Below are 15,228 nucleotides of genomic sequence, written 5' to 3'. Positions count from 1 at the left end.
TACTTGATTGAGAAACATTAATAATTTTAAACTCAGGTTTTGATATTTCATGTGTTACCATAGATATTAATGTCACTTAAACCTGATGTGGCATCTATAATCATTAAAAGTTTATTCAAGTGTAAATAGACCGTAATTTTATAATAAAATGCTGAAGAGGAAATATTTCTTAAAGAACTTCAAAAAAAATCAAGATTCTTTGAAAATGGAACAAGAATAAAGACCTAAAAGAACAAGTCCAGTAAATTAGAGAAACATCTATAATTACCTAGCACAAGAAACTTATTTACCTGGACAGAAATATTGGAAACTATCTCTGTACAGTATCTGAATCAAATTAACCTCTATGTAGTATACTACCCATAGCACACTATATCTGAAATTATAATTAACTCATAAAATATACCAGGGTAGGTTGCACTATATGAATTAAGTATTGAAAACCTAATTGACTAGAAAAATATTTCTTATTCATGTATCAACTGATTTTTCTATAAAACTGAAGGAAGCCTTACGTTTGCATGCTACCTCATTCTCAGTTTACGTTCACTGAGATATGACTTAATGCTATGTGATAATATTTTTGTTTAGTGTTTGTCTTTTGGTTTCAAAGGACTAACCAGCACGAAGCAACATCTCATTTTATCCCAAGAGGTATGAGAAAATCAACATATTAGAATATTCTTAAATCTTTGGCTCTGTTCTGATTCAAACAGAAATGATTACTGTCATACAGAGTGTTCAGAAAAAATATTTAAGTTAACGTCCTTAGCCAATATTTCATTCTTTATCACGATGGTTTCTAACCAACTAGACAGCAAATCTGAAATTTTGCTTCTGATTCAAAACTATTTCTATAAGAAGAAATTATCTAATGCATGGTCAGCAACAACTTGCTGAAATTAGCATGTAAGTGCACTCTGAATAATTACCAACAGTCTTTTTGTTCTGTTTAACCAGTTAATTTCATTCTATGAATAATTGCTTCATCTTTTCACTTACCATAGGCAGATAAAATAAAATACTACCTTAAAATAATAGTACAAAATAAAAGAACCCAGTTAATTCAGTTAAAGAAGTCAAATTTTGTGACATGCATGTGTGCAGGGGGTGTTGTACTGGGGGGGTGTGCGTGTGTGTGTGTGTTTAGCTAAAATTACTAACTGATCTTTTCACACTTCTAATGACTGCTTTCCCTTCAGCTATACAAAATTCTATTCATTCACTTTGAATATCCAACTTTGAAGAATTTTCAATTAGGATTCTATCTTTTTCAAAGAATCAAAAAAATGCTAAAATGTAAATAGATAAGATAAAAATACCAATTTTTTCTAAAATTTAATACTATTTTCATGCAGGTTTTCAAAAGAAACAGCACAAAAGTAGGACTTGTTAATTTCTCAACTGTTACTCTCTATGCAGTTAATATAGTAATGTAGCAATACTTACATGTTCTCTTCTCCAACGATGCAAATAGCAGAAAGTATTTTTACTATTTCAGTCATCATGTTGGGCTGTTTGGGGTCAATTGCTCTTGCCAGTAGTAAAAGACTTCTTTCGTCTCCCAGAATCCTTTGCAATCCAAACTGAAAAAAGCAAACTTTCATTCAAAATGTCTTCGGAATACATCTTCAATTTTAAAAAGCAACTTAACAATGATTTTTTAAAAACCCATGCCTCTGCATGAGGTTCTACTTGATTATATGGCTGTTCTTCAAATGCAGTTCTTTGTCTTTGTTTTTTATTTGAAATGACTGCATCTTGAAGTTTTTGCCCCTTGATCAGACATGATCTCCATTAGACTGCCTAAAAATTCCATTAAAATGTGGGAGAAATATGGGAACAATCAGTATTTCTTCAACAAAGAACACATAAAGCACTAATATGATTTTCTGAAGTAGTTCTACATATATCATTGGGTCTACCTAGAGATACCTGGAACTCATGGTCAAATTTTCCAACATGTATGGAAAATTAAGCTGAACAAAAGGCGTAAAATGTTTAAAAGCTCTTTTGTATACTGCATGCCAATTAAAGAAGCAGTAAACCTCCATATGGGTTTTCCCATACTGTCTCTCTCTTATCCTCCCCCTTTCAAGCAGCTATGCTGCATAACAGAAGCCATGAACCCAAAGAGATGGCACCTGGGTTTTAGTAAGTGTCACAGTCAGCTAGGCAGAGAAGATAGACACCATTTTCATTTATTTACTAGGCTTGAATATATGCACGCCAGTGTACATCATAAGAAAGAATGGGTAAAGAAATGTCAAAGAAAGCCCAAAACTTGGGTTTTCGCTACATTAAGAAGGTAATATTTTCTTTGAACATTGTCCTGCAAAGTATTTCTCAGATTTCTTATGAAATATGTTTGCTTCTTTTTACAGTCTAATGGTGAAATCTGACAATATTTCATCAGCGCAAAATTGCCATTACAAGCTAACCTTTAGTTAAGTACCAAACGTTTGAATATTTTCATAGTTCCTAATTTATCTTTTAAAAGAATTCAGGAGAAAAAAAAACATAACCAAAGCTCTTAAATATAACTTTACCAGAGATCATAATAAAGAAAAATAGAGACAAGACCAAAAAAAAAAAAAAAAAAAAGGAAATGGAAAAGATGAGATTAAAAAGAAGCAAACAAAACAGAAGAAATATGTATGTATAAAGGCGGCTACTAGATAATAATAGTAAGGAAAATAAGTGAAAAAGACATGAGGAAAACTGAGAGATATGTGGTTACCATTCAGCTACCAAGCTTAATAGCTTTAGAAGTTTTTAAACTTTTAAAACAGACTGAGAGGAAAATCATTTAATTTTTCAAATTTCCATTTTATTGTTTAAAAGTAGTTTCTAATATGAAGGGACATACTGAAAATAAAAATGAACATATGAGAAATGATGGAAAACCATCAATCTAAACAACAGAGCAATATTACAGCAACGGAAGTGAGGGAGCAATGAGTTACTTTTTATGATCCTATTATTAGATGCATTGTATGAGTGATAACAGTTTTTGAATTAGGTAATCAAAACTCCTACAGGCCAGCAAAGTTGATGTATATACCATTTCAGGTGAAAGTTTCATTCTTTGATTATGATAATTTATTCCAACATGAAATGGATATATCATGGTATATTTTTTTTATTTTCAATGTGTACTTTCTGCCAATTGTTTCACATGTCTATAATTTAAGAGACTCACCATTTATTCATATTCGGAGTACCTGTGTGCAAGACATTAACATTCTCTAAAGCTTAACCTTAGTTTAGAACAATCTAAGTCAAACCATCATGGCTCTATAGGAAATCTAATATGACTTTGTCTAGTAATTATACTGATTACAGTTATTTCCTGGAAAGCTTTAAGAGTTGACAACGCGCACCCGTAAGAATTTTGATCAGAGTCCTACAGCTAATTTTACAGATGAGGAGACTGATTGCCAGAGAGGTCAAATGATTTTCTAAAGACCACATAACTTAGTGGCAAAGTATGGACCATCTATCTCCTGGTATCTAATACTGTGGTGTCTTTCCATTATTTGTTTCCCTCAACTGAAGAAAGAGATCCATCTCAAACTGTGGAGAAGCAATGTTAATTAACTGCTTTCTTGTTACATATCAGACTCTGTGTAACTTCGTCACCACAGACTAAGAGTGCAGAAGTTGAGAAATTCTGTACTAGTACTGATGGAAATCTCTCCGGAAGAAACTTTCAGGAACAGCACAATTAGCACATTCTATACAGGAGTCTCATGTCAACTGGCAAGCAACTATCTATTCCACATGCCAAAAATCTCTTTGCTGATAGATGTGTGCAATATATATATATAGATATATATGCACACACATACACACATACATATATATACACACTTATATACAGTCCTATACACTTAAAGACTGTTGGCAGATTACTTAAGTAGACAGTCTTACTGCATTGGTTATTAATAGCTTTATTTCACATCTGGCAAGTTTTTGGTTATTGTTATAATTATTTATTTTTATTAAATATTTTGAGATTATTGAAACACCATCTATAGGGAATTATGTAATTAGTTAATTAGTCACTAGTATTTTACCTATAGGAATATAAGGCAAATCATGTATAAGAATGTAACAAAATAGTTTATAGAAAAAATGACTATAATTTCATAACCTGAGCCAAGACTACTTTTAGAAGAAAAACCCGGGGGAAGGGTATAGTTCAGTGGTAGAGTGCGTGCTTAACCCAGTACCGCCATTAAATAAAATACATACATACATACATAAATATCTAATTACCTTCCCCCATCAAAAAAAAAAAAAAGGAAGAAGAAAAACCCTTGTCTGGAATTCACAGAATCCCTCATAACACAACTGGTAACAAACATACACAAAAAAACCCTGCTATCTTCCAGAAATGTCTTTTATGTATGTTAACTCACTGACATTCACTGAACGTAAAAGAAAGAAAAAGCTTAAGCTTACCGTGCTCGTAGCAAAAAAAAAAAAAAAAAAAAATCAAACTATAGCTTTGAATTTTCCTTTTCAATAGAATAAAAACTCTCTGTAAGAAAATGGTATTTTACTTATCACATTTAAATTTTCCTACTACCATGAAAGGAAAATAGTATTATATGATTTGGAAACAAGACTTAACATGTTTGCAATGATTGCAAAAACCTGCCAGTAAATATTTTGTGAAGCAAAGTCTATTTTAAATAATATGTAAATGAAACTCATGATGATTTGCATTAGAAAGACCCTTTGGTAAACTGAATAAGCACCCACTATTTGGCCTGTTTCATACTTTCACATTGTCTGTCGGGCAAGTTCTCATCTTTTGTGACAGACGCAGAAATAAATACTACTTACCTTATTATTCATAAATGCTTTGAGGCACTGAATAAGTTTATACTGATTCTTCTTATCGATATTCTCTTGCCTGAATAAAAGAAAAAAATGCATTATGTTGTGCTTAAAATTTTCCCCTGTGGTGATTTTTTATTTTCCTGTTTATTCTTACTGTTTCTTGTCCAGAAGCTTTTCCAGCATATCCAACAACAGTCCAAGACCTTCATGGCCAAAGTTGTTAACCCAGCTAGTTAAAAAAAAAAAAGTATAAATCAGTTTGTATATTTAAAACATTCAATATCCAAAATTGAATTTTGATTTTCAAATCTGATAATCCTGTCTTTTTATTGCTTGTCATTCTTTTTTCTACTCCCATTGCTGGTACTGACTGAATGAGGATGACTCAGAGATCTTTACCTCAGTTCCAGACTTCTCACAATTTAGACTGCCCATTCCACAGCACTGCCTTGGTTGTTTCACCAGCATCAAATATCTTAGCCTCAATTTATAAGCCAAATTTGTCTTCTCCTGTGTCTCTGTTCCCTGAAATCAACTCCTCTTATACTCTTCCATGTTGTTAAAAACACCACTATCTTTTGAATCTTTCAGACTTGAAATATTGGCATAATTTCCTGATCCCCCATCTCTTTCAACTTTCCATTTATTCTGCTCATCCATTCAACAAATATTTATTGAGTGCCCACTACCTATCAGACATGGTCTAGGTGGTAGAAATAGAACAGGCAATAAACGAAGTGCCTACCCTCACGTAGGTTACCATCTAGAAAAAGGGAGATGAATGATAAACAAGTAACTCTATCATAAAATGTCAGTGTTTTAGTACTAGGAAGAAAAATGAACCAAGGTAAAGAGAATAAGGAGAGCCAGGATGTTATTTTTTAATGTGCCGTCAGGGAAAGAGTCTTTGATAGGGTGATATCGGAGTAGAGCCTTGAAGAAGTGAGGACTTTCCCAGTAGAGGGGATAAGGCAAATAGGGTACTGAGGTGGTAGCTAGTGTGCTTGGAATATCTCAGGAACTGTGAGGAGACCTGTGTGGTTAGAGGTGAATAAGCAGGCCTGGAAGAAGACAGGAGATGAAATCCCATGTGTGACAGAAGACTCGAAGGCTGATCACAGAGAGCTTGATTTGACTTACTGTCATCCAGTCATGACTAGTCTGCTTCTAGAATGACTACAATGACTCTCTTTCATTGTCCCTTCTACCATTCCAGTTGAGCCCTAGTTACCTTTCCTTTAATATGCCTGAAGTCTACCAACTAGGGTCCTGCAGCTTTATTCGTTTCTTTCCTTCATTTTACAAAATGCCAGGTTAGATTGCTCTTAACCCAGTCTTCTGTCCAAAAATTTCCTCTGGACTACCTAACACAGTTCAAGTCCTGATTCCGATTTAGCCTCAACCTACCTTTCTCAGCCCTTATACCACAGGTTCCAATAAAAATCAGACATATTCTCTTTCTTGGAGTCTTCCCTGCATTTCCCTGCTTTACCTCATTATTTATTCTTTCTTTCCAGAAGGTAAACTCCAACTCCATCTCTCTAAACCCATCAAGGCTCAGATTTATTGTCCATTCCTCCATTACTGTTCTCTCCCCATAAGTCCTCCATCCAAATGAGTTACTTTCCCTTCGAATGCCCATTGGATCTTTCTCTTCCTGCCTGACATTACGATTCTTACTGCGAGTATCTTACCCACTTTCTGGATTATACATTGTCTGAAGACTGTTGTATGATCTCATTCACTTTTCTGTCTCCTACAGTATTTAGCAGAGTTGATTACATGTAGTCAGGACTAAATATTTGCTAATTAAAATTTAATTAAATTTACTGACTTGTGTGGTTAAGAGAATCAGCAGTCTCCTACTGCCCAAAAACTTCACAAGTGTAAATTAATATACAGCAGGACTCCTGCAAAGCAATCATTAATATCTATATGCTACATATTTGAACCATGACTATAGTTCAATTCCATGGTCTTTAAATCACATTTCATACCTCTCTAAGGTAAAGCCTATCAACAAAGTAGACATCTAAAATCTCTAAGAGACTATTAGTAATAAGATCTATCAGATCATTGAAGAAAATATGTTTTAAAAAATAGCTCAAATATTCAGAACCAATCACATCCACAATATACATGGAAGCTCATTTTAAACAAATTCTGTTTTAATTGCCATAGTGAAAATGAGTAAAAAATCAATATGGCACTATTATGATAATTGGCAGCAAGCTACTATTCAGTCGAGGCATGTAATCAACCAGTACAATGAGCTATTTTCTCTACAGACTCTTGATAATCAGTGGGGTGGTGGCACAAGGATAAAAGGACATGAGCTCTCTAAGCATAAAACACTGTATTTGATCTATCACAGAGAGAAATCAGCAGGCATCATTACAGCCGAAAATATCCTATAGCAGCCTTAAAATAACAGGAATTCTGAACAAATGTATATATACAGCCCTCAGTACGTGCTTTGGCATTTGGGAAGATGAAATAATCTATGATTTCCTTAAGTTTAACAAATTGTTTTAAGATTCTAAATTGTACTCGTTTCTTTTTACGCCTGGTGCTATTAAAATTATTAGGATTATTTCTTTCTTGGTCTAGAGAAGCGTCTGATACAAGACCGTGATTTATTTGTTCACTTGAAATCAGCCACCCATACATCCCAGACTGTTTCAAATTGTGCAGTTTATGGGACTTTGGTTTCATTCAGTGAAAATTACTCTTAGTCTGGAAAAAAAAAAACAGGATACAATCATGAAACTTAAGTATGAGGAGGCAGGGCCTATTTATTACAGAGTAGGCAGGGAAAAGTCTTAACTGAGAATATATTAAGCCAATGAACAGAGGAGGCCGGGTAAGAGTCCTCAGAGCTTTTAAAGTAAAGAGAATGGGAGTCCAAAAGGAGCTTGTGGCTAGAGGGAGAAAATAATTATGATATTATAGGACGACATTCAAGAAGTTAAGAGGAAGGGACGCAGCAAGACATCTCTTTCTCCTTTTTTCTCTTGCCAAAACCGTTTCTCTTGTGTTTCAAGCATCAAACACTTTGTAGCCTCTAGCCAAATGCTTATTATTCTTTCTGTTTGTCTGTGTCTCGATAGAGAGACAGATAGACAGACAGACAGACAGATGATTTTAGCCAATACAAAAGTGGCCATGACATGATGAAGCACTTTAAAAACAAAATGTTGGCTACTATACATAGGCAGGGATTTTGATGCTGTAACACCCAAGTAAGTATAAGCTGGTGGGTCTCAAGGTGTGTGCCTCCAATTTGCAGCAACAACATCATCTGGGGACTTGTTAGAAATACAGATTCCTGGGCCTCACCCCCGATCTACTGACTCAGTGGCTGTGGGTGGAGCCTAGAAATTGGTGTATTAACTTCTCCTCCAGGTGATTCCGATGGTCGCCCAAGTTTGAGAGCCACTGGCCCAGAACAACGGTTTGCTAAGAAGTGGAGGAAGCCTTCCTAAAGCAAGACTCAGGCCCAGAACTCAAGACTGCTTTATAAACCCTCCCAACCATATGGTGCATTCCCACTGCCAAAGGACAAAGACAAGGAATCCAGTCAAAGCAAGTATATTTGGTGTATTTTAGAGTATGCAAATTCCAGCTTGGAGTTATTCAGTACTAACTGGAATATCTAGAAGTATAAATACACAGTTGATAACTCAATTTCAAATCTCACTCAGATTGGAGATAAAGACATAACTTTTCTGTAGTATCTCGACCCTGAAATAAGAAATTGCAATTTATCAAGGACCCCAAATTTAAGAGATGGAGCAACAGAAGGTAATGAAGAACCAAACAGGAGAAAAAATGGGGGAGGAGAAAGATCTCTTATCATTCCCACACCCACTCTGAAACACAGGTTTTCTTTCTTTTTACTGAAATACAGTTTACATACAGTAAATTCATCATTTTGACAAACATACAGTCATGCAACCTCTAACACAAACAAGACAGAGAACATTTCCACCACACCAAAAAATTCCTTCATTCCCCTTTGCAATAGATTCCTCTTCCCTACTTCCAGCCCCCTGGCAACCACTTATCTGATCTTTGCTCTCTATAGTTTTGCTTTTTCCAAAATGTCATTAGAAATGGAATCATACTGTATATAGGTTTTTGTGTCTGGCTTCTTTGACTTAGCATAAATATTATGATATTCAACCATTTTGTTGCATGTATCAGTAGTCCATTCTTTTTTATTATATGGATATACTACAATTTGTTTACCCATTCGTCAGTTGATGAACATCTCGGTTGTTTCCAGATTTTGATGATTATGAATAGAGCTGCTATAAACATTCACAAGTAAGTATCCATATATTTTCATTTCTCTTGGAAAAATAACTAGGGGTAGAGTTGCTGGGTTTTATGATAAATATATGTTTAACTTTTCAAAGAACTTTGCTTTCCAAGGTGGCTATACCATTTGGCATTCCTTCAGCAAAGTCTAACAGTTCTAATTGCTCAAATCCTTCAGATACTTCAGATTGTCGATCTTCTTTACTTTAGCTATTTCAAAAGCTGTTTTCAGATAAAGAAACTGAGAAGCAAAGTAGTTAAGTACCTTGCGAAACATCACTCAACAAGTAGGACACACCTGTTCTAGGACACACCCAGGTCTGACTCCAAAGCCCATGTTTATTTCAATCATGTCATTAGAAATTACTAACAGGATCAGTACATGATTTTCTATAACAACATCTGGCTGATGGTTCCAGCAATAACTCACTGAGAGAAAAATGAGTGGTTGTTCCAGAACTGCATTGAGCTTATGTCTGTCTATATATTTACGTCTAGACACACAAGTACATACTTTGTATTATTTAACAACTTCATTCATTTAGGTGTGAGAAGTACTTTTCAACCCATGTTTTTAAAATTATCTTTCAAAGTCTGAATCTGCATAAGAAACCTACAAAATATGGTTAAAGGAAGATACCTGGAGGCTCCAATTAAAACTTCTAATCAACATGCAGTTAAAAGCAGCATATCGAAAAGAACAGAGCCAGAATAGAGCTTATACTTTTGCCTTGGATGGGCCATAGTCCATAAGCTCATTTCTAGGTATTAACATATTGGTTATTTTATGTTATCAAGTTAAAGAATTATCTTGACATGCTACACATCCATGGTGATGTTTGCAACCATCATGTGACAGGGGTCCAGGTGGAACAAATGAACCACCCAAACAAAAACAATAGAAAGATCAGTCAGAACAGTTAGCATGTACGTGAGCAAGAGGCCAAGATTTGATCTGAATACTGAAAAAGAAGCCAGGAAGATTTTTTTCTAGGGAAGAAGAGGACTGACCCACAATGAGACAGTTATTTTCTGACCTTGGGTATAAAAGGTTTGACCATATCTATCAGGCCGTCCAAAATCTGGTCCATTGCTCAAGAAGTTAAAAATTAAGTATCTTTTCTCAAGTTTACTCACAGGTCAAGAAAATAACCCACCATCCATCAATGGATTGTCTCTGTGAGACCACAGAGTGACATGTTAAGTGCTCAAGCTTTAGAAGACAGATCAAGGTTCCAGTGCCATCTCTATCGTATTCTAGCTCTGTTCTTTCTGATCGTTACTTAAACCCTCTAAACTTCTTTTCTCATCTTCAAATTAGGGATGAGAAAAGTACTTATAAGGCCTTTGTGACTATTAAACGAAATAATGCACAGTGAAGCTTGTATGAAGGTATTTTTCAAACTGTTAAAAATTAAAACCTTGAATGTTCTCTGAATCTTCTTGTCCAAATTACAGGAAGAATTTTAGGCATAAATTAAAGACCCCCTTTCAACAATATTAACACCTAATAACACTTCATCCTTCATTTATTGAAAAGTATTTTAATGACAAGAAATATGTAGAAGAATCTAAATAGATACTAGACCTCAGCTATTGATTTGATTTTTTAAAAGACTTCATAATTTAAATATCCAGGACTCATATTACCTCACATGCTTTCTTTAACTTGTTATTATTCAGCTTTGTGTATTTTATTACTATATTTAGTGCTGGCCAATTCACATTGAAATAGAAATTACAATGGTGGGGGAAAGGTTTGTGGTGGGGGAGAGAGTCTATTTATAGTTCATGCATCATTCTGACAGAGAGATATCAAAATATATTACGATTTTAAAACAGAAATCTATCCCAAGCTTTTAGAACTTGTGAGGTAATTTTTTTAAAGGGCCCACTTATACTGATCTGAATGATCAAAAGAAAGAAAATTATGTATTTAATAAAAGTATCAGAAGATTCATTGAACCCTAAGTCCATGAGAAAGCAAGACTCTCCCCTCTCTAGCTCTCTGGGCAACACAAAGTAAGGACAAATCTATAAGTGTGCCTATTGCACGAGGGAATGTGATTCTGCTCCCTCACACATACGTGTAAAGGAAAACCCTTCACAGTTAACCATTCATCTGTAAGTTGGAAATTCAGATTCGGAATTATTTAATCACAGTTCACACCAATATAACTCAAAATCAAAGATTTAGTGGACGGATGAGTTCAGTATGCTATTCACAATGTAGGCATAACATGAAATACTGACTGCATGTACATTTATGATTAGACTGTCTGGATCCACGTCTTCCTTTCAAAAGGGTGAAAGCTAAAATTAGAAAGTTCTATCCTGAGTCCCATAAGCTGTAAAGGCAATTGGTCTCATGTGCAGGAGTCCAATATTCGTCATGTCATCCCTTTATCACTGTTTGTGCAGTGCGAAAGGCTAGTAGAGAAGGTTATGTGTTCTGTACAAAGGATTTTATTTCTCTCTAATGGTGTTCTGTTCCCATGTGTAATCTCATACTACAACCCGAATCACCGGAACATCAAATAAAATGAATGATAGTTCAGAGTTTCTTGGGGGAATCCAGAAACTTGGTAAAAATTTTAAGACGTGAAACAACTAATTCAACAGGTTGAAGAGACTTTAAAGATGACTGTAAAAGGTGTTTACATATTTTAGTACCAGGGAAACACCTCATTTTAATACCAGTACTGCCAGGGTAACTTTTTGAATGAAATGAAAACCGAACCTTACTTACATGCACTTATGGAAAGAAAAAAACGGCCTGGGGTGATTAAAATCAATGTGCAACCCAACACAAACAGTACCATACCTTCAGTCCATGGATCAGTATTTCCAAACAGTAGCCAAGAAAAACAGTGCTTTCAGCCTTTTTAAAGGATAATTTGCTCAGCCAAATCAACTTCACAGATAATTCTACTATCAATATATACATCCATGAAAAAGGACAACATTAACAACAAAAACAACAGGGATCTGTAAATGCTATGATGGCCTTGGTGCTAGACAAATAGAAACATATATATCTACTCAGGTTAGTCTACATGAAAGTAAATACAATAGCCTTGGGCATTTCAATGTCCTTTGAAACTATTCATCTTGGTAGATTAGTGCATGAACTACTTCTGACCAATTTAAAGTATCTATCATTTGTAAAACTACTATTTCCAGATATTTGTGCATATTCCTTTGAAGCATGACATTCATTGACCACTTATTTCACCTGATTCATAAAAAGGTTCACCTCAATTTTCCAGCTCTTCCTCTCGGTGGTTTCTGACTTCAATATTTAGACAGATTTCAGTTTCCTTGGAAAAATACCATACATGACACTCCATCTTTCTCTATATCCTTTGCTTTTTGCTTAAAAGGGTTTATCTGCCTGCATTTTTTCTCCCCATCAGGTTCTCATCGGAAAAATCCTGTTTTGTTTCATGCTACTCACACGTTTTTTTAAGAGTTCCTCACAAAGTGAAATGTGTGTTCTTTCTAGTTGCTTCTGCTAAATAAAAGCAAGTGTCTCTTACATATTTACAACAAATTGTAAATACCTGAGTTATATATAAAACTCTCCTGAGGGTAATGGTTTAAGTAAAATTCTCCCTCAAAGGATAAAAGTTCCTTACTCATTAAAATCTATTTTGTAAGCTCTACAAAAATCACTTTGGAGACAGTCGCAACGGCTTAAGTCCAAATCTGTCAAAATGCCCTATAGCCTACAGAACAAAAAATATTTTCCTCCTCACCCTCCTTTAAAAATTATGAGATGTCTCATCACCCAGTAAGGATGAAAACAAAATGTACAAAAATGTGAATGAAATTAAAAAATAGAATTTTTAATCTATAGTAAATAGAGAGGAATTTAGTCTACTTACTATAGATTATCAGGGCAAGCATTCCAGATATTCAAGCAAAAGCTAGTCATATTTTAAATTTTCTTCATATGTTTGAAATTGTGAATATAGTTATGTTAGGACACTGAACTAAAGTCACCTTCTTAGTGATATAACCAGTCAAACTTACAATGAAATATTAACTTCCACAATAAAAATGTATTGGTCTATTTTTCTAAGCTAAGTAACACGGTTTAAAATTCTATAACCCACACCACAGGGCATCCAATTTCTTTTGGTAGTAGAATTCTGTTAAAATGAACTTACTCCAAGAAACCACATTTCTAATCTATAAACCTTGGAAATGAAACAGAGCTGACATCAAGTTAATCTGGTGTAAATAAGGCAGGAAGTTCTTTGAATGCAAGGTGGAAAACAGACAGGTATCATCACATACTACCGCACACTTACTTTTTTCCTACACCAATTTCTGTGTTATGGTGACTGGTTCTGGTAGGCAGCAGAGAAGGTAAATGAATGTTCTTTCATGGTAACAGGGATAAGGAGAGTTGAAAGATAATTGCAATTCGGTGACTGAACAACAGAAATGCAACAGTCCTTCTCACCTACCAGGTGCAGTTCCAAAAACATAATGAAAGACTCATTATGGAGTATGAGCGCTATGTAGACAAAAATCAAAGAAACTTAAGGTTCACGAATATTTTTAGCACACGGTAACTACAACCAAACCCAAAAAAGAACAAAAAAAACCCCATTTCTATGAGTCCTCATGGTGGATGTCAAAAAAATCTCAGCAAAAAGTTCAAATGTTTTATTGTCTCAGAATGTGATCCATAATGGTTAATCTTCTGGTCTTTTTTGGTTTATCTTTATATAATAATTTAATATCCCTTCCCTCGGGGAAACTTACAACCAAGAATACTCTATCCAGCAAGGCTCTCATTCAGACTTGATGGAGAAATCAAAAGCTTCACAGATAAACCAAAGGTAAAAGATTTCAGCACCACCAAACCAGCTTTACAACAAATGTTAAAGGACCTCCTCTAGTCATCAAATCGTAACAGAGAACAAAAAGAAGAAAGGAAAAAAAAGAAAGACGTACAAAAGATTGCTTAGGCTGTTTGGGGTCTTTTGTGGTTCCTTATAAATTCTGGAATTGTTTGTTCTAGTTCTGTGAGGAATGTCACGAGTATTTTGATGGGGGTTGTGTTGGATCTGTGGGTTGCCTTGGATCTGGGTAGTGCGGCCATTTTGATAGTGTTGATTCTTCCAATTCAAGAGCACAAGAAATCTTTCCATTTCTTTGTGTCATTTTGGTTTTCAGAGTATAGGTAACCTCCTTAGTGAAGTTCATTTCTAGGTATTTTGTTGTTTTTGATGTAATGGAAATGCCTCTGCCAGTTATAAAATTCTGGTTTTTGAAGTGGAAAAAAAAAAGTGAATAAAGGGCTGCAAATGGCAAAATAGCCTTCTTTTTTATGGGTGAGTTGTATTCCATTACATATATTTTTATATGCTGCATCTCCATTATCTATTCAACTATTGATGTGCACTTAGGATGCTTCCATACCTTGGCAATTATAAATAATGTTGCTGTTAATAGCATGGTGTATGTATCTTTTTGAGTTAATTCTTATTTTGTGGTTGGCTTTATTCCTTTGATAACTATGTATGTTTAAAAAGCTAAAGCTCTAAATGTTCTTAGAAACAATGAACAGTACACATATGTAAATTTTTTAAAATGTGTGCAGTATATTGTGTATATGTATTTACATGCCCTATATTGTACATGTGCAGAAAATTGTAACAATTCTACCTAAAATTGAAAAATGAAAAAAACTTAAAAAATAAAATCCCTTCCTTCTGAAACTGAGAAAGATACTATGAAAATTATGTATATCTGTGTGCACATACATGCACTCTTAACTATAGTTAAATATCTTAACACATCTAATTTTAATAAATTTTTTCAAAGCATAATCATTGTACAATGAACAGTCAAAATCTTTTATAAGCCCACATTAAGAAACTTGGGAATTGTCACTTCTTCTCTAACACAAATTAAACCAAAAAAGCTCACTATTTTTCTCTTTCACAGTGATATAAACCATCTAAAGCAATGACAACAAAATAATAATAATAATCTGTATATGACATATAGATAAAAGCTTTATAGGATTATAATGCA

At 34.4% G+C, this 15,228-nt stretch overlaps 1 protein-coding gene across 5 annotated transcripts in view; it reads right to left on the bottom strand.

The window, feature by feature from the left end:
• DIAPH2 (diaphanous related formin 2) overlaps positions 1 to 15,228 on the bottom strand; it is a 784,101-nt gene that overhangs the window by 571,282 nt on the left and 197,591 nt on the right. For all 5 annotated transcript variants that reach the window (XM_072956799.1, XM_072956800.1, XM_072956797.1 and 2 more), the window contains 3 exons: positions 5,006 to 5,080; positions 4,855 to 4,924; positions 1,450 to 1,586 (listed from right to left, as the gene is read on the bottom strand). In XM_072956799.1, the coding sequence (XP_072812900.1) occupies positions 1,450 to 1,586; positions 4,855 to 4,924; positions 5,006 to 5,080 (282 nt within the window). The remainder of the gene's footprint in view (positions 1 to 1,449; positions 1,587 to 4,854; positions 4,925 to 5,005; positions 5,081 to 15,228) is intronic.

This window comes from Vicugna pacos, chromosome X (genome assembly GCF_048564905.1).
Source record: "Vicugna pacos chromosome X, VicPac4, whole genome shotgun sequence".
NCBI lineage: Eukaryota > Metazoa > Chordata > Mammalia > Artiodactyla > Camelidae > Vicugna > Vicugna pacos.
This window is presented reverse-complemented; position numbering and strand designations above follow the sequence as displayed.